Source organism: Micropterus salmoides, unplaced genomic scaffold (assembly GCF_014851395.1).
Source record: "Micropterus salmoides isolate LMB-PRFRI ecotype aquatic unplaced genomic scaffold, ASM1485139v1 Ms_hic_scaffold_13, whole genome shotgun sequence".
Classification (NCBI taxonomy): Eukaryota; Metazoa; Chordata; class Actinopteri; order Centrarchiformes; family Centrarchidae; genus Micropterus; species Micropterus salmoides.
In genome coordinates, this window is record NW_024040374.1 from 23,150,799 (window position 1) to 23,176,336 (window position 25,538).

Below are 25,538 nucleotides of genomic sequence, written 5' to 3' on the forward strand. Positions count from 1 at the left end.
GTGACTGTGCTAACATGTTAACAAACCAATGTTCAACAGGTCACCATGTTGACCATCTTAGTTTATCATGTTAGCATGCTAGAATTAGTACAAGCTAATTAGTACTAAACACAAGTACAGCTGAGGCTGATGGGAATGTCATTAGTTTTGCATATATTTGGTCATAAACCAAAGGACAAACGAAAAACGTGACCTAATGCTGTCACTGGAGAAAATGTCAGAGGCTCACTAAAGTTGTTACAATTCATCTGGTGGGGGGAATGAATGTCTGTAGACATACAGTAGTTTTACTGTTTATGCATGCCATCAGGAATCCTAGTATTGCAAACATTTAAATAACCACTCATTTAAAAGATGTTGAGCAAAATAATCGTGTATTTTGGCATTTTGAAACATGGCATTTGGAATAAAACAGCTCTTCATGAATCATCAGATAAGTAATTAACTCCAAAGGTCAGAGAAGATTAAGCATTGCTATTTGTCTTTGTACTTGGTATCTTTCTCCTCGCTGTTTGGCAAACCGGTCTGCCCAGGAAAGGGGGCAATCTTCAGGAAGAAATAGGGGTTACTGTGAACCCGTAAGGCCACCAGGACAGGAGTGACTGCGTAGAGCAAGTTAGCTGCCAGCACAGACCAGAAACCATCATTTGGGACACGAAATGGAGCTATGGTTCGAGGGTGGAGGGACCCCCCGATGTGGGCCCACTGGCACTGGAATGAGACACACAGACAGCAAGACAGAAGTTATTGTTACTGCATTGTCATAAACTAATACTGAAATGTGTCCACTATTGTCTGTTTTATTTTCACACTAATGGCAGGTCATTTGAAACTGATCTCTTTCCATGAACCCTCAAGAGAAGTAACTTCCACAGACATTAGTCTACTGTTAAAATATATAATATTAATATACAGAAAAAGATCCTAAAAGGGAAGATAAGCCTCTGCAGAGGAGATGCAGAGACTTAAGAAGCAGAAAATGGGGATGGTAGAATCTGTAACCTCTTGAACAATAAAAGAAGGCTTTAATCATGTGCTTCCTCGGGGTGCATGGTTCAGATTAGTATGGGAGAAAGCACTGCTAGTTTGTTTATTACAGAAAGTATGCTTCAAAGGATAAATGTGGTCCAGGTAATCATTAGCAGGATGAGAGCTCACTACAAAGACTTTAATTGCAGTGACGCGTGTAAGACCTCTTTGTAATGAACATAAACTGTTGATGAAAACTGTAATCAATCAGTAGAAGTAATTATAACAATGACTTAATGTAATGCCACAAATTGTTGGTGCAACCCACTTCAGTATGCTACACCTGTAGCCCACACTATGTATTCAGAGCCAGTTTCACAAATTGACTGTGCATGGTGTTACCTGGATCATGGCTCCAGCGAAGAACACAGTCAAGTCTGACATCCATGTGCACCCGGGCTTAAGGAGACCATAGACAAACGCACCCAAAAGAGGTAGTCCATAGAAGAACATGAGAAGCATCTAATAAGACAAATACAAAATAATTTTTGTTTTAAGCAACTTCAAAGTACCTGGTTGGTTGATGATTTCTTGTAAAAGTTGGCAGCAGTTTTTCTCCACATTTTGAATGTCTTGGATCTGTATGTCACAACATACATTCATTCTGTGGTTCCATACAGTAGGTGAGTTGTTGGTGTATGATATAGTGTATACTCCAGTGAATGGGGATTCTGATCCAGATCATAGTGCACAAAGACTTTCGCCTCCATCACTGTCAGTCAATGTTCACACTCCAGCAGACAATTAATACAGTACATCCTCATTCTCCTCTGGCCCATAATGCACTTCACTTACTCACACTGAATACAGAAGAGGGCTGCTTTAAATGTGGAAATAGAAACGCCCTCAGAATAATTTGCTGCATAAAAGTTGCTCTAGCAGTATGGTAAAAATACTTGAAAACTGCAGCAAACGTAAAAGTTAAAGTGTTTTACTGAGTGTTTTACAGTATTTTGATATTTTTGTCATATTTATAATTTGTCATAAATATAATTTTCATTATATTTTGTCATATATATGGTCCAGTAGTTCTGGGTCCAACTACATCCAGCTAACTACATCATTTTATCACCTTAAGCCAATCTCTTGTTGAATGTATTCTCCAATATGACTAGTGAATGCATTCATAAGATAAATGTAGTAGAGCAAAAAGTACAAGGATCCCCTTGAAATGTAAAGAAGTCAAATGAGCTCTCACATAATGGAAACACTCAAATAAAGTCTCAGTATTTCTAAATAGTTCTTAACGCAGTGTTAGAGTTTTTGGCTCAAATTTGCGCCCTCAGCACAAATTACTACTTCCACACATGGGTCATTACAGAGACTGCCTTGACCTTCAACTTTAAATATTTGGCGCATGAAAGCCTGTTTCCCACTTTATAAAACTCTCAAATTATACCACTGAACAGTTTCTTTTCATTCTCGGTCTAAGGTCTGGATGAATTCTAATGAGTTCAGCCCAGGGCATGAAAGCCAATCATATATGCCCTTCAGTCTTTTGTTGAAATGTCTTTTTAGTGCTGCCACGGTGATCTGTCACATATCGTTCATCACCATCAGTGAATAAAGAGGTCAGTCACTGCAGAAACAGTGTAACCCTGTGCAACAAACCAAATTTCATTTCATTTCTTCACACCCCCATATACACACAAGTGCCTATCAGCTGATGCTAGGCACACACACACACACACACACACACACACACACACAGGCCTTTAACCAAGACATACTTTCACATGCTGCACACACACCCTCCTCCCACCCAGTGAGATGCTGATGGGGGGCTTTGGGCGAGGGATTAGCTTATCAAGTTCTCAGCATGCGGTTCGTCTGTCTGATCAATGACAATGGCAATTGTGCCTGGACTGCAGCCCCGACAAGGTCTTTGGATAACCTATCGACAAAGCTGTGTACGCCAAACAAAACACAACAAAAACCCACAGCCTCTTAGGGTCAGGAGCAGAAAATAAAAGGACGGCAGACTGCCAGCCACAATAATAATCTGTTATCAATCTTACGCAAATGAAGGAGGGAGACAAAGATGTGCTGGCCTCTCAACCCTCACTCATTGTTGCTGTAATGATGAAGAATGGCTCTGTAATCAGCTGTGAGCTAAAAGAGGGTGATAAGGGCAAGCTTCCAGCACACTCGGAGTGATATCCATGAAATCAGAGGTCCATTATGTGGCTGGTTATTTGAAGCAGGCTGGAGAGGAGCATTCAGTTGCTGCTGCAGCAGACACAGAGTATGAGTGTGCAGACAGACGGAGAAAAAAGCACTCACCATAACTCTGGGGTATCCCACAGGATCCTTCAGGTAGGGTTCATAATGCTTTAGGTAGATGGAACAGGCTTCTAGTGGAGAGTCCAGAGCCACCTACAGATGGTGGACAAAATAAGAGAAACACTTCACAAAATTACGCAATTGAAATTGACAACACCGCAAACTACACCCGCTTATTACAATAGATTTGAACATCTCCCTGACACTGAATAAAAAAATTAGCGTCCAGATAGACAGAAGGATATTGTGTATCGTAAGTGGTCATTAGAATGACAAACTGAACATGGTTGAAGGATGAGTTTGACATATTGGGGAAAAAACACTTTTGCTTTCTTGCTGAGAGTTACAGTAAATTTGATAATTAATACCACTCTGATATCTGGCCACTAAATGTGAAGCTACAGTCAGCCGCCAGATAGCTTAGCTTAGCTTAGCTCAAAGACTGGAAACAGGGAGAAAGCGCTAGAAGGGATCTGTTCAAACGTAAAAACAATCCTCCTATTACCACCTCTAAAGCTCACCAATTAACAAGTTATATCTTTTATTCAGTTTCTTTAATCCATTCCTTTATTTCAATATGAAATGTGCAAAATAGTAATTATGTTACAATACACAATTCACATATCATTGCCTAGTGTGTTAAAGCCAGATCCTTTGAGAATTAACACATAATGTTCCCATGCTATCATTCATACATCCAATTACTTGAATGTACTGCTTTATAAAAACAAAACACTACATGCTGTTTAAATCCTCAACACTCCCTTGCTTAAGCAAGAGTGCAGGCTACATCTTTTTTAAAACTACCACTACAGCCTCGCCCTAAACTCTGTCCATAACATGGATGTGGTGTACACTCACCAAGCCTCTGAGGATGGTGAAAGCCATGGCAGCTAACATGAGCAGGACCAGGATCAGATCCAAGGGACGCCAGATCAATGAGGTGGTCTGAGCATGCTGGGCCTGTGGGGAGATGCCAACACAATGTACAGCATAGATTAGGTTAGGCAAGGTCATGCAAGGTTTCATAGCATACTCTCACTCTCACTTTAATAATGTGTTTCTACATAGTGGAATGAATGAATGGGTGAATGAGGCCTCGCTCTCTTCAGGTTTTCATAGTCCTTAAAGACGCTGAAAAGCTCTGTAGAGTTTAGGGCGACTGCAGAGTTGGGTGGTGATTCTCTGTGGGTACGTCACCACAAACATTTCACGCGTAATTAGTCATGTGATCTATTGTTAATATAAAATATATATATATATATATATATATATATATATATATATATATATATAATATAAAAATATTGATCATAGCTGCTGTAAGTCCAAGACATGTCTAAGACAAAGCTCACTTGTCTTTGATTCAAGTCTGTGGTGGGTTAAAGCTACATTAAGACCCCCAAGGCTAAGGATGTAACAGTCACCCATTTGAAATAATTTTGTGCTTGAGAGTCTGTAAGTTAGGGTTGACTTAGAACAATTACTGGATTATGTTATAGGAAGTGGCAAACATATAGTAATGAAATTTGGTCAAACATTGTATCTCCATTTGCTAACTCTGATGACTCCAGACAGAATTTCTGCTATCACACCACTGGAAATAACACCAACTCACTAATATAAATACTTAATTGGCTGCCCTTTGTCATCTTTCATGGTCTGGATCCTGTTCAACCGGACTGCGCTGTATGTTACCCTGATTAAATACATTCAGCAAACACTACTCCTCTAAACCATTCATGCGTTTGACTTACATTGTATCCTCCGATTAGTGGTCTGTCTTTGGGCCTAGTGAATAGTGTGATGGCTCCCCATACGGGCACCAAAAGGAAGAGGAAGTTGAGCCAGAAGGCTGGACGGATTTCTGACCCAAATTTACCTATAATAAAGAAAAACGAAGAGACTTTTATTAGTTTGTACTTCCCCATACAAAGACACACGATAATTGAGCTTACAGGGAAAAAAATTTCCACAGGGCACTACAGGCAAAGGCATGCAGTACAGAATGTCTATGATAATGCAAAAGAGCGAACAACACATTGCTTGTAGATGTGTTTGATCTTGTGACACTTATGTATGCAGTTTGAAATGCCAACAACAGATGCTTTACGTCTGTTTTTTGCTTTGTTCTGTGGGTTGTGACGGCAGGCGAGTCATGAGGCCTTTGTGTATTTTGTTGGCAGACTGAACTGTGACACTGATGGTACATGGCAGTGCAGATGTTCACTTGATTAAAGCTTGTCATCACGGGACTGGTAGAGAGGGGAATAGAAGATGAGACTCACCTGCCACTATCCCGGCAACAAACACAGTCATGTTGGCACACAAAGAGCCAGCCCAGATCAAGCCCAGGGTACGGTAGGCCTTCCTGGGAGAAGAACAAAAGCAAAACAAATCAAGGGTGATTATACTATTGTGGAGATAGCAGGTAAGATAGAAGGTAAACCAAGTGTTGATCAGTTGAGGTAACACATGGCTCTATGATGATATAACTTCTTACAGATCTATCACACACACTTTCTCCCAGCAGTAAAAAGATGGGATTGTTTAGAAGAGGATTTCATTTCCATGATATTACCTGCCCTCAGGCAATGCTCGCTCTGAGGTTGAACTCACTGACAGCACTTTATGACTAACTCACACTAGAGGACCCTCTGTTTTCTAAAATTACTGTTGAATTCAGTCCGTTGTGTGGATTTTGTGTGATAAATGCACCCCGTGAAGCTCAGTGGTGAAACGCATTATGTGATGGTGAGCAAGATAAATGAGCTTGACGTGACCTGACTGACTTGACCATCACCCACCTGTCTGTTATCCTGCTGATCATCACCAGGTACATGATAAAGTGCGCTATTCCATCCCAGTAACACATCATGATGGCATAGGCTGTTCCCAGATAGGGCTCTCCCTAAAACACAGACATTACATGTATATTGTGCTAATGACAGATAGTGAATTTAAATAAAGCTTTCTGTGCTTTGATATATTTTTTTTTGTAATCGTCTCCACTGTTGCCTTTAATCTTTATAATAATCTTTCAAAAAGTGTCCAGCAGGCACAGATATTGTTTTACAAATTATTATCTGCATTTAAGATGTGAGAATAAAAAAAACCTACTGTCTTTTGATAGAATTCCATAAAGCCGGAGATAATGCCGTCATATTCCAAGGCACTCGTCAGGTCAATGACACAGGTAAAGGAAAATACAGCAAAAACTGCAAAGGCAAGAGACAGTACAGGAAAATAAAAACACATGTGTGTGTGTGTGTATGTAAGGGAAGGTGGGTGGGGGGTAACTGCCACTGTACAATATCAGCGTCACACTCAAGAAAAACTTGTAGGACTCAAGAGACCTTTATATGTTAAGCAGCTTTGTCAGCCTTGAACAAACGTCATTTAGAAGCCACTGTGATTTCTAAAGTTTCATGTAATTACTCAACCTGCTCCGTCTACCTCCTTTGAAAAATAGACACACACACACACACACACACACACACACACACACACACACACACACACACACACTGTATTTGAAAAAGAATGGCAGAGAAATTCACATTGCCTAAACTTCTGTATAACTCCTATTCTTTTTCCATCTTTTCAATTCACTATTTTTGAGTTCAAAGTATTTTATTTCAACTGTGTAGTCATTAATTTATGGGACAGCGTCGGGAGAAAATTAAGCCTTGAGCAGTGCGATAGGCTGGAGGCATTTCTATATTGAGTCCATGTTGAACAGCCTTCCTCTATCCTCAGGTTAAGAGCCTAGCAGACCTGAAATGTCCAGTCCACAAGTCAGAATTTTAAGTGTGGAACTGCACAAACACATGAATAACATAAGGTATTTTAAGGTTCTAATCCCTGTGGGCTTTTTGCGAGACATTTTGAGGACCAAAAACTTTATACCCACCACAAACTAAAATAGCAGAAACAGTGTGCCCTTCCATACCATTTGCAAATGTGTCACTACATAACAAGTGTGCACATACCAGCAACTAAATTACCAGATTCACAGACTTTCATTGCAAGTGACATGATTACCAAAAAAATGGGGCTTTGGGCATGATCTAACTCTTTGAAAAGAGGGTTATTGTGCGTAACCAAGGTATTGGTGGAGCTTTTGAAGGCAGCAGTCTTACTGGGGAACAATAAATGGACCACATCACATGTAAACTTATCAAAACCTTGGCTGTTGGAGATGGATGATCATGGGAGATGTCAGGTGGCTCCGGCAATAAAAAGCCATTGTTAGTGTGCAGTACAGCATGACATTTATCGCCATAATTGTGGAGTATAACAACCAGCTCGGGCACACACAGTGTACCTCGGCTGTCTATGATAAACTGCTAAAGGTTTTTTAGTGGATAACGTGCCCATTGGACTGTTAATGGCAGGAAAAATGTTGCCTGAAGTGATTAATCCTGGTATCAACTGCACAGTGCTCATTCACGATGGCAGACTGACAATGCTCCACACAGCAGTTGGGGTGGTATTGCTGTTTTGAGGCTGTTTAGATATGCATACACTGACATCACTTATAACTTTAGATGGACAGTATAGAGTATATATTAGTACAATTGAATACAACTGGGATGAACAGAAACTCCACATGTAATTGTTGGACAAAGCACACACGTCTGCATCTACATCTAAAGCCATTACAGTTAGTTGCTGTCTGGACTTTGCAGAATGTCAAAAGTGAATCACTGTGCATTATGACACGGGCATCTCTCTGCAGATAACACGGCTTAAACCGCTGTATCATTACATCCTTCCTACCCGTCCTTCACACACTCTTTGAAAACAGATGGACATGGCACACACACATTTTGTCTCTCTTGTACAGCAGTGTCTCTGTAATCCTCAGGACAACCGGGTTTATCTATGACATCTAACAGGTGAGATAGCAGGGGGGGATTATGGCTCTCTGTCATTGAGAAGAGCCTGCCACAGCTCTGTCCTACACAACACTAGCATTGCCTTGGGCACAGACTACCGATATATCACCTTGTTTCTGTCTCGCTAGCATAGCCCCTGGCATAAGCTGCACAAATGTGTTTGCGAGGAAACCCTTAGCTAGAAATGGAGAACATATCTGACCGATAGCTCTACAGATGACACGGAACAATATGACACAAATCACTGCAAAAAAGCTTAATTAAAAGGTGTGTGAGAGGTGCACAGCCTGCTCACATGACCAAACTGAATACCAAAGTCCTAATGGCATTCATAGTAAGTCAGCAGTGGAGTATAAATGGTGTTATAAAGGAGTAGTGACTGTGGAGTCTGATTTTGATTCAAGGTTCATCAAGGACTCAGTCTCAAAAGAGTAGCTAAAAGGTTAGGTAAGTACAAGTGCCTTAGCTTGCAAAAGGTTTGGGTCAGTCATGCCTCAGAAAAGTCTGGCTAAGCTTTGCTCTGAGCCTGATCAGTCTAAGCAGCTTTGGACATATCAGGTGAAATCACATTAAATACCATTTGTGTTTTTACTCTGACACAGCGTGTAGCGAGAGAAGGTTCTGGAAACCCTTTGATGGGAGTTGAAATCAGCTCCAGCACAATGCATAGTAGTTATTAAACTCTTTACGTAGTAAAGTGTATTTCGAAATGTGTTGCAAGTAAGTTGGGAAATCCACATAACCATGTTAATTACCAAAGAATAAAGCGTCTTTTGGTGGGTTGCCACGAGTGATGAGGAAATAGAACAGAAACACAATCACCAACACAGCAGCCCCAGTCACCAAGATCACATAAGGCCTGTGAAAGAAAGAAAAAACTGTTAAACTCTTATCTAAGAAAAATAACAACACATGGTTCATGTTTTTAACACAATTTCACTGCTGACGCTGCGCTTTCAGACTTCTCCATCTGATTTTCTGCTTCATGCTCTTTACTAATTAGTTCCTCCCATGGAAGTTGTGCCAGTCTTTTCCGCAGTGCTAAATTAGTAAATGAGGATGAATGGGAAGTCACAGAGAATGATAATCACGCAACACCCACAGTTAGCACTGGAAGAAGTAATGGAGAAGTGTGAAGGGAAATCTGTGTGATAGATGCACTGAGCAAAGGCGCTGCTGCTGCTGGTGTGTGGTAGTTTCTGTGGATGGAGAGTCCGGATGAGATGGCAGTGTCACAGAGCTTTTAAAAATATATTGTTGAGTTTAAAGCATCACTCGGTCCTGACATCTGGCAGGAACATTCAGATTCTGTGTTGCTGGTATTGATTTGATCTTGCAGTATTAAATTGTCTTTTCAAAATAAGATTGTCTTTGTAATAGATAATATTTTCAAAACCAATGGGTTTATGAACAAAATTAGAGAATGATGGTATTAACCCATATTTTATATGTCTAGAATACATTTAAACCGTTTTTAAACTCCATGCAATATTCCACCTATCATACTATGTGAAGCACAAGTTTTACAAAGGTGTAATCAATCATAGTCAAAGGTGTGGGAAGCAGCAAGCTAAGGCCATGTTAGTTCACCCTCCATGTTTATTGGTCAAAGGTACCGCTGCCTTGCACTGGAAAAGATTAATGTGCTTAAGGTATCTCCTAGTAAACAACATTACATCCTCTGGAAACTCGCAATGTATGCTCACAGAAGAAAAAGCAAACGCTGTGAGAGCAAAGGGAAGCTACCTTGCTACTTCTCCAATTGAACAGTAGAGGAAGATTTACGCACACAATACTGTTTGTTTGCAGAGTAGAAGAGCGTGAGGCATATTGCATGTCAAGAGCAATTTATCAAACTCTTCTGTGCAGTCTGTATTGATTGTCAATGTCCACACACTCAAAGAAGAGCCAGCAGGGATATTCACACTAGAGTATATAAATCTGTCGGAAGTAAGAAATATCTGGTAAAAGGTGTTCCCCCACTCTGTTCATTCAGCCTATAGAGTTGCAGTACACAACCATCAACTGTTGACAATAAAGGCAGTATCCCAAAAAAATGGAAAAATAGATAAACCTTGAATACGAAAATTATTCCTTACAAACAAATTCTGTTCACATCGCATTCTTTTTGCTCCCTATTCATTGTTTTGTCCCTCAAAGAAATGTCAGGTTTAATCATTTGAGAGGACACAAAGTGACAAACTCTGAAATTCACAGAATAACTGTAGTAGTGCTCAACATGGTCAAGGATTTTACAGTCAAATACAGAGATATACTTTGAGTTTTAAGCTTACAGTGTGCTCTAGTGGTGGTAAAGTATTCTGTCAGTCATCCCTGATACAGGAAGAATCAGCTGCGCTATTATACATTTATACTCTTGTATTTCTATAAGTGTAACAGTTTTAATTGTATATTAATACATTTTAATATAGTTAATAATGTTGTGGATCTGTAATGTTGTTGTATAAAAGTTATGACTAATAATATAGCAATACAGCTTTTCTCCCAAGAACAGAACAGTACAGTATCTAGACTGTATGTAGAAACTGAGCAATAAGAAATCAGTAAATGTTATGACTTACTCTTGAAACTCAGGAATGGTGTTCATAGCATAAAGAATGCCAAGGGCAGAAAATGAAAATAAAAATACGAAGGTCTCCATCTCTTAAAAAGCTGTTCAGCCTCCTTCCCTACAGAATGCACAGCACTGCTGAAAATACAACATAGTTATCAGTTAGTCAAGTCAATAAAATCTGCTCCAGCTATAGGAACACCAATATAAAATCAGTATTAAACTTAAGTCAAGACATCCATATATTTATGAAAACTGGAGCAAATAAAATGAATCATTTAAAATTAAACGATATGAATTTCATGAAATAAAATCCCAAATTAGATCTGCAATATTGAATAGAATGGAAAAGAAGCGGAGCAAGCTCTTACCGTCTGGCTACCCTTTCAGTGGATTAATCAAATTACAGCTGGCCTGAGGCACCCATGGCCTTTACTGGGAAAATAATGAAGTGGGGACAAAGAAGCTTTTGGGGGAAAAGTTATGCAATTTGGTTTTGTCAGGGATTTACATAAGTCGTATTAGAGAAAAGGCCAACATTCCACTTTATACAGCAATGCACTTTCAAGTTAGGCTGATTCCTGCTCTACGGAGCACTTAATGTTGTGTTTTATTAAATGTGTGCAATTTGTCTCGTTTATGATATTCTCACCAATGCTAACTATGTTGTACGAAATGTATGGATGTGCCATGGTATATGTATATTATCTTTAGAGGGCCAAGCATCAAAAGTGCAACAAATTGTTTTATTTCTTTCTCCCTCTAACTGTTCAATCTGGCAAGTTAGTTATGGACCACACATCCTGGTCTCAAATGCATGAAAATATCCATCTATCAAAAGACATTGTTGCATTTCAACAGCAAATGCAGATGGGTTAACTATCCCATAATTAAAATTGACCGCTAGCTTCTTTGCTTCTTCTACAAAGTTCTACAAAGGTGATTCAAACAAAGCAAGTGTCTTTGATGTGCCTTTTATCATGTCCTCTGAACTAAGAGTAAATGCACAGTATGAAGGATATAACTTACTTAAGAGTCACTATGAACAGCAGCTGAATAGGCCAAAAATGTTTGCGAATATAATTGTAACATCCCTGCAGTTTTGTCAGAACATAGTTATTGCAGATCATTTCATTTTGGTTGTGACATAGTGAGGATACTAACAGAAAATGGGAAATATTTCTGCTGTGCTTTCTCCAATCATAATCAGAAATTGCCCAATGGAGGTAAATCCTCGTTGTGCCTGTGTGTAATGGCTCTGCTTTATATAGTTTTGCTCAGCCGCTGAAATTACCACTTGCTACTTACATTCTTCAAATAGCAATGACTTCAAAATCCGGTTCACTTCAAGCCAATTGTTTGCAGTCCACCAGGGTGCGCCAAATTCAAACAATATCAAGATCAGACTCCTTACCAAAAAGCTGTGGAATCACAGTTAGTATTGTAATATTAAAATATTATCGTAACTGTCTCCAAACATTGCGTTAGGAATTGCTACATCACAGTTATTGTGTTGAACCAATTCTGATACAGTGACATTACTAAAGATCTAGAGCAGTGTTAGTCTGAACTGAAACTGTCCTCAATGATGAGCCAATACGCATTTACGTCCTATATCATCAACTAACACCTTGCGGACATGAGACAATATCAGACAGGGAAAACAAAAGCGCAACCCTGCCAGTATCTTTTTCCGAACTGTACCTTGAATTTGAACACAAACACACAGACACACACACACACACACACACACACACACACTACCCTTTGCTTCCCACCACACTCCTTTGTTGGGAAAAGGGGGGACTGCTATACCAGGAAAGCAGTGGCAGTGTGTGTTTGCTGGAAACAACTGGAGCTCTTCCAGCTCTGTCGTTCAATAATGTGAAATGGACATATGGATGCCAAAATGAGACAGCGACCTGCAGGAGGAAGACAAACTTGATCTCCATTTAACATCTGAAATGAAATACGCTTTTATGCAATAACTGTCTGTGAGGAAGCAGTCCAAGTGATTTCCAAAAATGAAAATACTATGTATGAAAGAATAACAAAACATGTTTGGTTTCAGTTGTGCAGAGAATCAAATACCCAGAAAATACAGAAAGGCTAAGCATATAACAATATATGGGTCTGTTTTGATTTCATATTTTTACAATCTACCTCATTCTCCTTTTTATAGCATACTTTAAATCTTAAGGCCATTTATGCTCTTTATTAGATTTCTTTATTTTATTGTGCATTGGTATTACTTTGTACAAACACTATGTGTTGGGTTAGGGTTAAGGTATAAGGATATTAAAAACAGTGGCTATAGGAGGAACATTTATTCATAGACCTCTGTCCTATATGAATCGGTTGAAAAGATCGGACTCAATTTTCAGGTATTATAGAGTTTAATGGCTCAACTGACTTAATCCTAACTTTATCTGTTATAGGTCACACACAAGGCTGTATAGTACTGTATAAACCATACCATACTGTAACCAAACTAAATTCAGCTTGCCTGTAATTTTAATTTAGTGAATAGTGTAACTGATGAGTTTATAAAATGTCAACTAACAAATAAGTAACATCAAGATCCATTAATCAGTGTATTTTTGTTTTACTTGTCAAATTATGAACATTATACTACATGTAATTAATATTTTTTCTGAGTTTGTTATTATCATGGCATTATCATTATTTAATGCGTTGACATTAGGTAAGCTGTGGCTGGTTAATTTCTTCTTCTCATCTGCCTTCATTTGTATTTATTTACTCAAATTTGAAGCATTGGTTCAGCTGCGCACAAACATCACAATGATGAACTATTTATGGCCTCGCTGTTTTCTGCTCGCGATCATCAAGCCACACTGCGCGTGACGACAGCGGCGGAAATATTTTTTCGCTATTCAAAATGGCACCGTCTCAATCAGGAAGTGGAGAAATCAGCTAAGAAGAATAAGTTGGATAAAATTCCTTATTTCTGTTACTTTGACGCGAGTCGTAGTTCAAAAGCAGCCAGTGTGCTCGGGGTTTGGATTGAGAATAAGTAACAGATTAACGGTAAGTGAAATTCGAGGATATTGTGAAAAGCCAAGCGACACATCGGCAGTTGCCTTATAACAAGATGCGTCCTGGGGAGCCTCTCCTAGGAGCGCACGTTTTTAACTACGGGACACGCCGGTTCTTAAGCGCTTGTCATGGGTTAAGCGTTATCGCAAGAGAGTTGTCGGTAAACTTGGATCAAGTTTACATCAGAAGAAGTTTTGGTAACGTTAGCTGTAGCAAATAACAAAATGTAGGGTTGTTGATATTCGGCTTAACCATACCACCGCCAAGAAAAGGCCAGCAGCTAACTAAGCTAGCCAGCTAGCGTTAGTTAACGTAACGTTACTTGACTAGTAATAAGCTATTGCTTTGATGTTAACTCACCAGCAAGTAATGTGGTTCATCTGCTAACATTACTTTTAAAAGAGTAACATGATCGTGTGCGTGCTTGCTACACAAATTACATGTTTTCATCATCGTAAGAAAACCACCTAAGATTTCTTCAGCAATTCAACGCTAGATAGCAACGTTGTGCCATTACCATAACGCAGAAAATGAACAAAACGAACATACCCAAAGTCAGAAAACGGCTATGAGCTATGCTAACATAGCTAGCACAAATAGCTATCCGAAGTGTTCCTGGCAAACTTGTTATATTTCACCGTCCCTGATTATTGACTGAGAAATTGAAGTGGGCAAATCAGAAACACTTTATAGCTAACGTTAACGTTCTTGCTAGCACTTGTTAAAAGTGTCGAGCTAACAGTAGTGGCAGTAACAGTGTAACGTAGAGCTTTGGCTGCCGTCCTTTGTGCTCTGCGGAGACTAATGTGCTTCTTTAAGAAGAAGCCACATTTCGGTTTACTACGGTATTGATTTTGTGAAAACGGTAAATAAAATCAACGATAGAAACGCGAGGAAATCTTAGCTCACGATGAAGGCAAATGTAATGTTTAGTATGATCGCGTGGCATCTTAGTTGTTAAACGAATGTAACGTTAGTTCTCACAAAGCTTTAGGAGGTAATTATAGCCCCAGTTTGTGCCTGGCTTGTATTTAACTTTACATACATACATGATAGGAAATGTAAAAATCAATGTAGTGGTTGAAGGCATTCTTAGTGTCATTAAACTTTGGTTGCCTACGCAGTCGGGGGTGTAACATTAAGTTACGTTAATAGTACTGTAAGCACTGTATGTACGGGTATGTTTTCCCAATTATTTTCCTTTGAATTAGTCGGTGTTGGAGCTGTGTATTCACCAACTTAAGAATTAAATGCTTATCAGGAAATAAGTGGCTATACTGTGTGTATTTACCCAGCATTATGCCACTGTAAGTACCACCATGATGTGCCTATTACGCAATATGAGTAAAGGGTAAACATGTCACTGGTATTTCCTACAAATGTTGGCTTAATATGCGATTGAAACCAAACACACTGAGATATTTGGGGGTGACTCAGAAAACTGAAGGAGTGACCAGGAGGAAATGAAAATAGCTCTCACAAAGCTGTCCCCTCTTGTTCTTTTCTTTCCTGCAATTTTCATTCTTTCATTCCTAGTGTGTCTCTTGCCTGCAGCCAAGGCAGGTCAGGCCTCTCACACGCCTTGACATAGTCGGTTCCTAAAGTGGCTAGCCAGTTGTCTAATTATGTCTTTCCTCCCTTGTTTATGGATTCTGTTCTGTAACTTAAGTGAATGACATGCATGGTTCCTGTCTTTTACTCAAGTGCCCTTAATGCCAGTGACAAGGTCTATGGCCTTGGTGCCATTTGCTGCCAAATCTCACTTGCAGCCAGGTCTGTCTCTCCTTCCAAATATAGGCTTTAACAGCAACAGGCACGCTGTTTAACTGTTGGATTGTCAAACAGAAATAGAGGCTAAAAACCTCATCTCAATGCTTCTTTTTTTGTTACATGTATCCACTAAAACTAAATTAATATTAGACACCCTACAGGCAGGAAAATGGCTTGGTCATATGGTGCTCGTTTTGTTTTGTTCTGTCTTTTGAGGTAACCAAAATAATAATTATTACCAGTATTTTGGGGTAACATACAAATGCCTCGGTCCTGTCCGGGGTTGCTAGAGCAGTTATAGCAAAGGTAACTTCTAAACAGGACTTGTGTGTGAGAGTGAAGTTGCATGTTTGTGCTGCACAGCTCCCCCTTTTTCTAATTTCCCACTGTGTCAAGACAATTGATGGCTGCCTGCCCTGCAGGCACTCAGTGGGTCACAACACACCAGATCTGTTGATACTGTGTTTAGAGCTTACAGGAACTGTAAGGATGAGACACAGAGAACATGGGGGTATTTCACAAAGCAGGATTAGCAGGTTGATCAGAAACCTTAGAAGTGTTAAGATATCCTCTGAAATGTTTATTGCCATACATTCATTTTAAGGTTTTGTTTAATACATTCAGATAACTATCACCAGGAAATGGCAAACTCCTTTTTGTTTTGTTTTTTCAGTTTGTGAAACACTCCCTGGTGCCGTGAGCTCAAACAGCTGGGATCCATGGCTCAACCATGGCTCATGCCCCCTGGTCTCTGTGACTTGGCCTCCTTTCTCCCTCTTCCTTAGTCTTTGCTAGCCCTTTTCCCCCTCACCAATTTGTGCCAGTGATAAATCTCATTTATGGCCCATGGGCTGATTAGAGTGAGAGTGAAAAATGTGGAGTGGAGGATGGGAATCGGAGCTAGGTTTGATTCAGTTCCTGCTTTCCCAGAATCTGGCCTTCATTAGATAATAGTTCATGGATTAAACATGACATGGATGTTTGAGGGAAAGAACAAGTGGCAGTTGTTGGGAGCATGTCGCCAGCGTGTTGTCCTCTACACTGCATCAAGAAACAAACAGATCATTTATGATGGGCAGTTTGACTATCCCATGTCCCAAGTAGTATCCAGACCTGAGGCTATGTGGATCCCTCCCAAGCCACATAAGAGCTCTGTAAGAGAGAAATGCAGGAGAGCATGCCACACTCTGGCATTCCTCACCACTTGCCTTATGGTTTTCTGTGGAAAAACTGTGTCAACATCCTTCTTAGAAAAGCAAATAAGGATTTCAAAATGGGACTCATCCGGAAAAGAAATATGAGAGAAATATTAATGTGTCCACATTGATGGATGACTGAATAGCATGTGTGTCATTGTTTCACTTATCAGCTTGGATTTATAACCAGCCCCATGTGATAAACAGGGGGAAAAACATTTGACGGTTGATGTACAACCTGAAAATGTTTGGAGTAGAATATGTAGAAGAGTGATCATGCAGTATATGCCAAATTTTACACCCAAAGACTGGTATTCAGCTAATGTTTCCCAACAAAGGGCTCTCCTGCTTGCATAGGACTTTTAAAGCAGACCTGATGACCCGTGATATTCTTGTGTTACACCTTTAGATAAGATCATCTAATATCTGTTGTCCCATGTTGACCCTATATAACTGCGCAGCCTGTTTCACATACAGGTTCGACCCTGATCTTAGGTTAGGTTGTTCACATAGGTCAAAAGGATTAGTGGGATCTGCATATATAATAGAGGATACTTTTTTTTTTTTTTTACAAATTAGACCACCTGTTTTATTTTTTGTCTCATCACTTCTGAATGCAAAGGAATTACAGCATTCTGAAAAAATCACAAGCTTTTATACACTCATTATTGTTGTAAATAGAGTAGGTGCAATTTTGTTATGAAATTCACAACCCAACTGCAGAAATGTTTTGCCAAATTTCTGTACAACTGAGATACATACACCGTTCTAAAACCAAAGCGAGTTTTTTATGTGGGTACTTAAAAACTAGCAAAAGGCAAACATTAATTAAAATTGTGCCTTGTCTGTAGCCCCCACCTTGACTACAAATGTTTATTTACATTTACGTTTCTAAATGTTATGAGTTGTTCTTTGACAAACACGTTGCAGAATACCCTGAAGCCTATGGTTTGGTGAATATTTCTGGGTAGGAACAATATGAGTAAATATTTGCCATTCTTGTTTTCTAGAGGACTCACAATGAATTGATCTCCAGGATATTTATTTTGAATTTTGTGTCAGTTAGGGGGAGAGAACATCTTGTTTAACAAAAAAATCAGCCTGTGGAGTTTCATCCTGGGCCTAACCTCGTCTTGACCTGTTTCATCCTGCATTATGTATTTGCACTGGCAGCCGGGTTTATATCTTCATATTGACATACCTTTGTCCTTAAAGAATGGTTCAATTAATCTCACATGATTCAATGGGATTTGTATGTGTTTTCAAGTGAGGCAAGAGTTTTTTCCTTTGTCTTCAGCCCGTCCCTCACAGTTATTGAGGCAGTGTTGGAGGTGGGTTTTGAGAGAATATTATATGGATTTGATGGATTTTTCTCTAGAGTAGCAAAATGCAGTACTACACTGGAATTAAGATTTCTTATTTAATTGATATTTTAGTTTCAAAACATAGCAATATATCGGCTGATATTTCTTTACATGAACCCGTAACATCTTAGATAAAGATAACATATCTGCAATGAGATATTTACTTCATACAACAATCAGGCCACGCTTCAACAGGTGAAATATAACAAAATCAGAGTGGGTCCATACGGTCTATAGTACTATGATTATTGGACACCAGAGGACATTTTGTTGGATGATGTCACATTACCCTGACATAATATCAGGTAATGCCTTCACATTGGAACAATGCAAAGCAAACTCCAACAATGTCATTCATGTTTGATAATTAGAATATTCTAGATGTATCCTACACATCCCAGATGTGATCAGAAGAATAGATGGCAATTATGAAGCTTATTTATTTTTTATTTGTTTAATAATCATTTAGAAAGGATTGTGCCTCTCTGAATAATTTTCTGCATGGTTTACTGGCAGGCAGTAGTGTTACTGTTCAAGAGTACAATAGCAGGCTCAGTCGATACCAGACATATGAACTGAGCTGAACTTAAGTCACAGACGGACAGACACAGACAAGCTCCCTGACACTGTGCATGTGGTGCAATATTCCCATGCCTGCCAGAGAAGTGAGGTCAGTCTGAGTGGAGTAGAGCACTGTCTGGATTTGACCAGCTGTAGGGCAGAGTTCAGAAAACTCAAACACTTCAAAATTGGCAACTTCCCTTACATAATTTCACTTTGCTGTGTTTTTTTCTGCATAGGGCAGAATAGTTGTTTTTTGGTGGTGTCATGTTAAATTTGTGTAAAGATTTCTCCAGTGTCCATTTCAGGAGCTAAAGTTTGTACTATTCAACGTGATGTTTGGACCCTTTGCTAAGCCACACCCCGAATAGGCCTACACTGCTGGCCAATAACAGCGCAGTATAGGTCTCGCTCTAACTGACGACCAACACTTTCGTGGATGCGCTCCATTGGCTCAAATGCAAAAAGAGTTGTTTTCTAGCTTTCTTTGGCTGTATATATATGATATATGAGATATAAGATATGGTCAAACGCTGTTCCCGGGGCACATGTGATAGTTACAGTTGCTACCCAGAGAGGTTGATAGAAAAGTACGATTTATTCTCGTTCCAAAACCTAAAATAAATCCAGAAATGTCGGCCGTGAATTGTTCCTAATGTAATGTTAGTTAGCTAACGCTAGCTAACTTCCTACTGAATGTAACGTACTAAAGCCTTACTGTTCTGCTTTCTAATGAATATAACAATGAATAGAGGCCTACCCAGCTTTACAGGAACAGTTTTGATCGTTCATATCGTTGTGTCTTGTCTCAATCGTCGGGGGATGCGGTGGTTTACTTGTACTGTGTGATCGGTAACGTTAGGCTTTGGCTTCTGTCTTTCTTTTCTTTCCCACGTCCGTTTGAGTCAGTTAGATAGCCTGAATACAACCTTCAAATGTATAATGCAACTGCAAAAGTGTCTGCTTCTTTCTGCGATCGCTTTTTCCGACAAATGTGACATTATTTCTCTGGGGAGTGCAGTAATAGACAGTGGCAGCGCCGACAGTTTGTTGGACTTAGCAACAGTAACTGGGGGGCGGGGCTTAGGTCAATTGAACTTACATTCTGTTTGTAGGCTCACAAAAACCATGCATACTCTTGCAACGCGTGTCTTATATAATGGGCTCCAGTGCAGCAGTCCATGTTTGCTTCCTTCTGCTGTGTTGTTTGCTTGTGAAATGTACATGTGATAGTTTTGCCTGGTGTTGTGGCTGACTCTCTGGTGGGTAGGGGCGGAGATTCAGAGTCAGGGAACCAGCTGCCTCCGATCAGCAGCAGACTCTGTGGGGGGGTCAGGCTGGGTGAGAGGCCAACGCCACTGGGTTGCTCTGACAGGAGGGAGGGAGAAAGAAGAATACACATAAGGGAAATGGGGACATGGAGACATATAGCGGACTTGCACATGTTAAGAGAGGGACTGTGATGGAAGCAGGCAATATGACTGAGGGAATATTGGGCCGGTGACGGAGACAGTATTGAGTGGGAAGGTGACAGAAATGAAGAAGGAGATGGTCCACATATTGAGAATCGAAAGGGTCGATATGAGTAAACTACAGCGTAAAGGTGGGAAGATGCAGATGCAATAAGCAATAAATCTACCGCAAGAAAAAGAGAGGAATGGAGGAGCAGTGTTATTTCTGGGCTGATATTTGCACATTAAAAGGCAGACAGATACATATTCTGTCATTCTGATGACATTTCTATTTTTTTTTTCTATTTCACTTGAATGGCAATGATAATACTACAATATGAAAATATGTAAACAGACATGTCAGTTGTTGTTTTGAGACCCCACAAAAAATAAAATGGAGCTGTGATTATCAAATGTACAGCATATATCTCGCCTTTTTAGGTCAGCACTTTGACAGCAATAGCAGCATTTCTGTGACACATACTTTTAAAATTACACCAAAACAGACACATAACATACAAAATACACACGCTTTGCTGTGAGATCCAGAATCAATAGCTTAGACAATAATTACGTGCAAAAACTGTTGTTTAAATGTCGCTATGTCCAGCCTTCTGTGTTCAGTGAGCGAAGTATGGTCTGTTGACCCAGCCAGTTGAACCAGAGCAATAAAGGACAGAGAGCTGCACAAAGCTACCATGTATCATCATCCTTCTATTCTGAGGAAATTAGATGACAGAGGAAAACGGGGAAAAGAAGCGGCTAAGAGGATCTCTGATCTAGTCAGCCTTTGATCTACTTCTGGTGGGTGCTGGTGGTGGCAGTAGAAGTAGCTGGATTTGTTCCTAAAAGAGTGTCATCCAGCCACTGCAAACCATTGTTTCAGATCCTTTTCTACTTCTCTACTCTTTGCACCACTCAGCTCAGTCTTCATTACCCCCTTTTAAACAGAGAACCTTCAATACTGCTGTAAAGAAGAGCTGACATTACACCATCATTGTTTTTAGCCTAGATTTTATAGATGTTTTGGTGTTTTTTTGCCTTTTAGTGGACTATCTATCTCTACTAATTGACTATCAGAGCACTCCTGGCTTTGCTTTTTAACCCTACATTTTTCTACCTTGCTGTACAAAAGGGGCTACTGTCAAACTTTTCTCTACCTCTCCTTTCTTTCCTTTTTGACCTCTCTCCCAGGCTGTCTCTTTCTTTATTTACCACAGCAAAGGCATCCTGTGATCCATGAGAGCTTGATTAAGTTCCCTTTTTATGGATAAATCTCTTTAATGTCTCATTCAGCTGGTGTTTGTGTGCACAGAGAAATTCATCATCGTGACAAAATGGTGCAGAATAGCCACTTCGAGTGTTTTGATGAGAATCTAATTAAGATTAATCGTTATCCCACGTAAGTAGATAAATCTTTGAACCCTGCCTTTCAGTTAGCCCAAATCATTCAAATGACTGCCCGTTTGTTCAGTGTGATCCTGTGTCCTGTCCCAGTCCAGAGAGCCTCTTTTGATAAATATTTGGACGGGCAAAATGCAATAACAACAGGCTCTTAAAACCCAATTTGTTTCCATTTCCTGGCTTTTGACAAGACAGCAGATTCAGTTACACGCTCATTCGATCATTATTCTCTGTTCAATGTCCAAACAGTTCACTGGGCTGTTCACAGCCGCTTTATGGCAATGTCTGTAATACTGAATGGGAATTCTGTTTGTGTGGAGAACAGGAACAGATTGGTAGCGAATGTGTGTCCTATGTCCTTCCGTGTATGTGCTTAAGGGTATGTGTCACGCATGTGTGTTTGTGCACGTGCACACCGATTAATAATGTAGGCTATTTTGAATGACAAAGCCCTGTGTTTCCCTGGGAAGTAACTTGTTCCTTTTATGAATATTTCATCACAGTAGCTAATGAATCCAGCCAATCATAACCAACTAACAGCCCCCTTGCTGCTCTGGTGTAGGGCAGCTGGGGCCCTGATCATTTCTAACCTGATTACTGGTGATGCTGATGGACTCAGATTGGTGATGAGTGTTGTGCGTTGGATTGAATGATTGTCGTCAGCTGGCTTGTTAGTAGTGAAGACAGATGCCAACAGGGGGCTGTCACATGAGAAACCTTTTGTGGACTATGCACATACTCTTACTGGGCAGGTCTGTTACGTTGAACTTCATACTGTATTTCTTTTTGTTGCGCCCCCCCCCGGATTTTCCATTCATAGAGACTCATACACAACGGCAACAGCTGTGTCTGCACTGGGCTCGTTCAGCCAGTACTGCTTGACTGAGCTCACTGAGCATTTGTCAGACACAAAGACACATCCAAATAGTGGCACACACATAAAGTACAAACTGTCGTGCAGCCAATATAGAAAGCTTGAGAAGAATTGAGAAACATGGGTAAAATGAATCCGCTGTGGACACCCCTGTATGGCATATGGAGCTGAATTTGAGAAAGTGGTTAGTGAAGATGAAGCAGAGCTCTGTCTTGAAGGATTTTCTCAGTACCTTAAGAAGGATTTAGTACAGGGCCAAAAGGAAAGCGTGAGTGTGATTTGAAGTAAAGCATTATATGTGAGAAGTGGTGAGGCCACAGTGAGCAACAGGATAGAGGGCTGAGGTTAACAGAATTAACCTTTTATTTTTCTGCGATACCACAGGACAGAAATTGCTTATCCCTCACACAGTTATATTGTCTCCAGGAAATGAACTGTGGGGACACAAAAGAAACCTTAGTAAAAATTCAGCTCTTTCTCCCTGTCATAATATTTGTATACAATTACTGCATTTAAATGTACACATGCATGCATACAGGTGTTTATGACTTGAGTGAGATGGCATATGCGCCAGGCAGGGTGGTGGTTCTCCTCGTGAGCGTTAATCGTGACTTAGCAGCTTAAGGAAGTCACACTTCCCTGGATGATCCCCATGTGCTCTGGCCACCACTGACACTGAAGGCCACCAGCATACAACCAGACAGTCCTTCCTACCACAGACTGTATTTACCTCCTACCTCACGTACTTGCAAGCAAATGCTGGGTGCTGTAACTGACAACGCGCATAGTAAACACACGTCTTGCGTTTTTGAAGTGACAGAGACATGCTGCTTGTTAACCTCTGCCTGTCTGGCTGTGACACAGTGACTCACACAGTCAAAGGGAACCGACTGGCCTATAATGTGCCACATCGCTGGGAATATGGTTTCTAATGTAACTAAATCTCTGTCTGCAGTCTTCTTGTCCCTATTAGCTTGTGTGTGTTTTGGCATGTTCCGCATATGATTTTTGGGCTTGTTTCAGTTTTTAAAGATTTTACAATTACTGCACATGAAATGGCCTAATCTCCTTTGCAGTGAGCTTTTGCTCCAGGCCACCCACAGAGAGAAAGAGAGAGAGAGATGGAGGGAGACACACATGTGTGGGGGAGTTGTACAAAAACCAGCAGTAACCTTTGAAGTAATTAACAGATTTAACAGATAGCACTGCAAAAGAGTCTCTCTCCCTTCTCTCCCTCTGTACTGATTTATAACAAAGGTTTTCTGTTATTTTGAAATGGCCTTATTCTCTTCAGCATATAGAAGATTGACACACATTGATATGGACTATAAATCCAGATATTGACAATATAAAAACATTTATAAATAACTTAGCAGGGCTATAAAAATGACTCGTGTGTGTGTGTGTGTCTGCTTTTTGATGAATGAACTCATTGTGTCCCTTGTGCTGCTGTGGGCATGTTTTGTTCTTTATGTTTTGTTTTCTTTCTCCCATATCTCCAACCCTATTCTCCCTACTGATAGACCCCCCCCCCCTCTGTGTTGGTTAGGAGTTGTAGTGGGGTTTTGCTTTTTTCTGGTAATGGGAGGCCTTACAGGAAGGAGATATCTGGGACCACTCTTAAAATGATCAGTAATGATTATCCTCAGAGGCTTACTGGAGGGGTGGGGGTCAAGGAACAGGGGACAGCAAACGTCAGCCAAGAGACAGTAACTTGCATGGTACTGGTGTGTGATGTGGCTATGGGTGGTAGGGGGGAACGGGGGATAGTGCATAATGGTAAGACATTTTATGGTAAGATGTCTATGATAAGACATCTGACCACGCTTTACAAGAAGGAATTCTGTCTTTTTGAAGAAATGAGAAGATGTGATGGTTGCTGTGGTTTTGGGATAAAGAGGGTGGTGGAAGGACAGCACATGTTTGCTGAGGCTAATCAGGAAAATTAGGATATATTGTTGAATTGAGCTTTCTCAAATACCCCTTTCCTACTGGAAACTTGTGCACGACTTACTCTACTGAATGTGCATTCAGACCACTGTCACAGAATAATCCCTGTTCAGAGACATGAGTCTACAACTGTAGTTTCATGCACATAGAATAACACAGAATAACAATAACCAATGTATTAAAACAATTAAGTTTCAGTTTAGTTTCTCTCTTGCGCTTATCCACATACATGTAAAACTTTCTGTTTCTCAATCTCTCTTTTTTCTTCCTCTCTATCCTCTTTTTTTAATGGTAGTTGGTCCATTATGTAAAAGTTGTTTATATTGCTACACCCAGGTAAACCCAGATTGAAGGAGGGTATGTGAACCCAGGTCAGACACTGCACATTGACCCATTCAGATGGAATACAAATGTACATTTGACTCTCCTTCCTTCTTGCGCTCTCTCTCTGTACTGCTTTATGATAAAGGTTTTATGTTATAAATCCAGATATTGACAATATAAACACATATTAAATGACCAAGCATGTGATCAGGATTTTTTGGGCCGATCACCGATTGCTGAAAGCATTATCAGCAGATACCGGTCACCGAACACTGGGTCTATTTGAAGCCTTTATTTATCATGTAGTATTATACAGTTATACGTTATACTGTTTTTTATTTAATAAGTCCTAAAAACAATGTATTATGTATTAAATTAACAGATCATTTCAGAAGTATCATGAAATGACAACTGTTCATTTTATTGACAAGTAACAAGGGCAACAAATTCCACTCCTTTTGACTTAAACCATAGCAGCCTTTGCCTGGTAACTGCTAACATGTTATAACTTAACAAATATAGCTTTTCTGTGGAATAAACTAGAAAAACAGAACAAACAGCATCTTTTATTAATTTCCTTCAGCTATAAAAACTGCAAGAAAAAGGCTGTAGCCAAAATATTTAGGAGATAAAGCGATGATAAACTATGAAGTAGCTGCTTTTTGTTCTGGAAAGCTCAGGCAGGTTCTGTGGACTTTAAGGGATAGAGAGAGGAGTCTTAACTGTCATCAATGAGATTTGAAAATAAGGGAAATTTATATAAATAAAAGTACAATATTATAATATGTTGTATGTTATAGTG

At 39.9% G+C, this 25,538-nt stretch overlaps 2 protein-coding genes across 3 annotated transcripts in view; one reads left to right on the top strand and one right to left on the bottom strand.

Annotated features, from left to right (window-relative positions):
• Positions 1-216: 216 nt before the first annotated feature.
• On the bottom strand, positions 217-11,311 carry tm6sf2 (transmembrane 6 superfamily member 2). The gene is made up of 11 exons (XM_038717016.1): positions 11,157-11,311; positions 10,796-10,923; positions 8,969-9,072; positions 6,433-6,530; positions 6,120-6,223; positions 5,601-5,683; positions 5,070-5,194; positions 4,174-4,275; positions 3,313-3,405; positions 1,372-1,491; positions 217-711 (listed from the first exon to the last, which is right to left on the bottom strand). Exons 2-11 carry the CDS (start codon positions 10,873-10,875, stop codon positions 475-477), a joined length of 1,146 nt encoding a protein of 381 aa, XP_038572944.1. The 5' UTR covers positions 10,876-10,923; positions 11,157-11,311; the 3' UTR covers positions 217-474.
• Positions 11,312-13,671: 2,360 nt separating this feature from the next.
• The window catches only part of si:ch73-63e15.2 (protein strawberry notch homolog 2), a 67,427-nt gene continuing 55,560 nt past the window's right edge, over positions 13,672-25,538 (top strand). For both annotated transcript variants that reach the window (XM_038716277.1, XM_038716278.1), the window contains exon 1: positions 13,672-13,833. The gene's annotated coding sequence lies outside the window, so the exon portion shown is untranslated. The remainder of the gene's footprint in view (positions 13,834-25,538) is intronic.

Bases quoted from the DNA above. Each gene is read 5' to 3' on its own strand.
- tm6sf2 (XM_038717016.1), bottom strand. From the start codon at position 10,875: ATGGAGACCTTCGTATTTTTATTTTCATTTTCTGCCCTTGGCATTCTT. The intron at 6,531-8,968 runs GTAATTAACATG...TTGCCTTTGCAG, and splicing joins AAAAGACGCTTTATTCTTTG to TTTTTGCTGTATTTTCCTTT. The intron at 3,406-4,173 runs GTGAGTGTACAC...CACCATCTGTAG, and splicing joins TCACCATCCTCAGAGGCTTG to GTGGCTCTGGACTCTCCACT.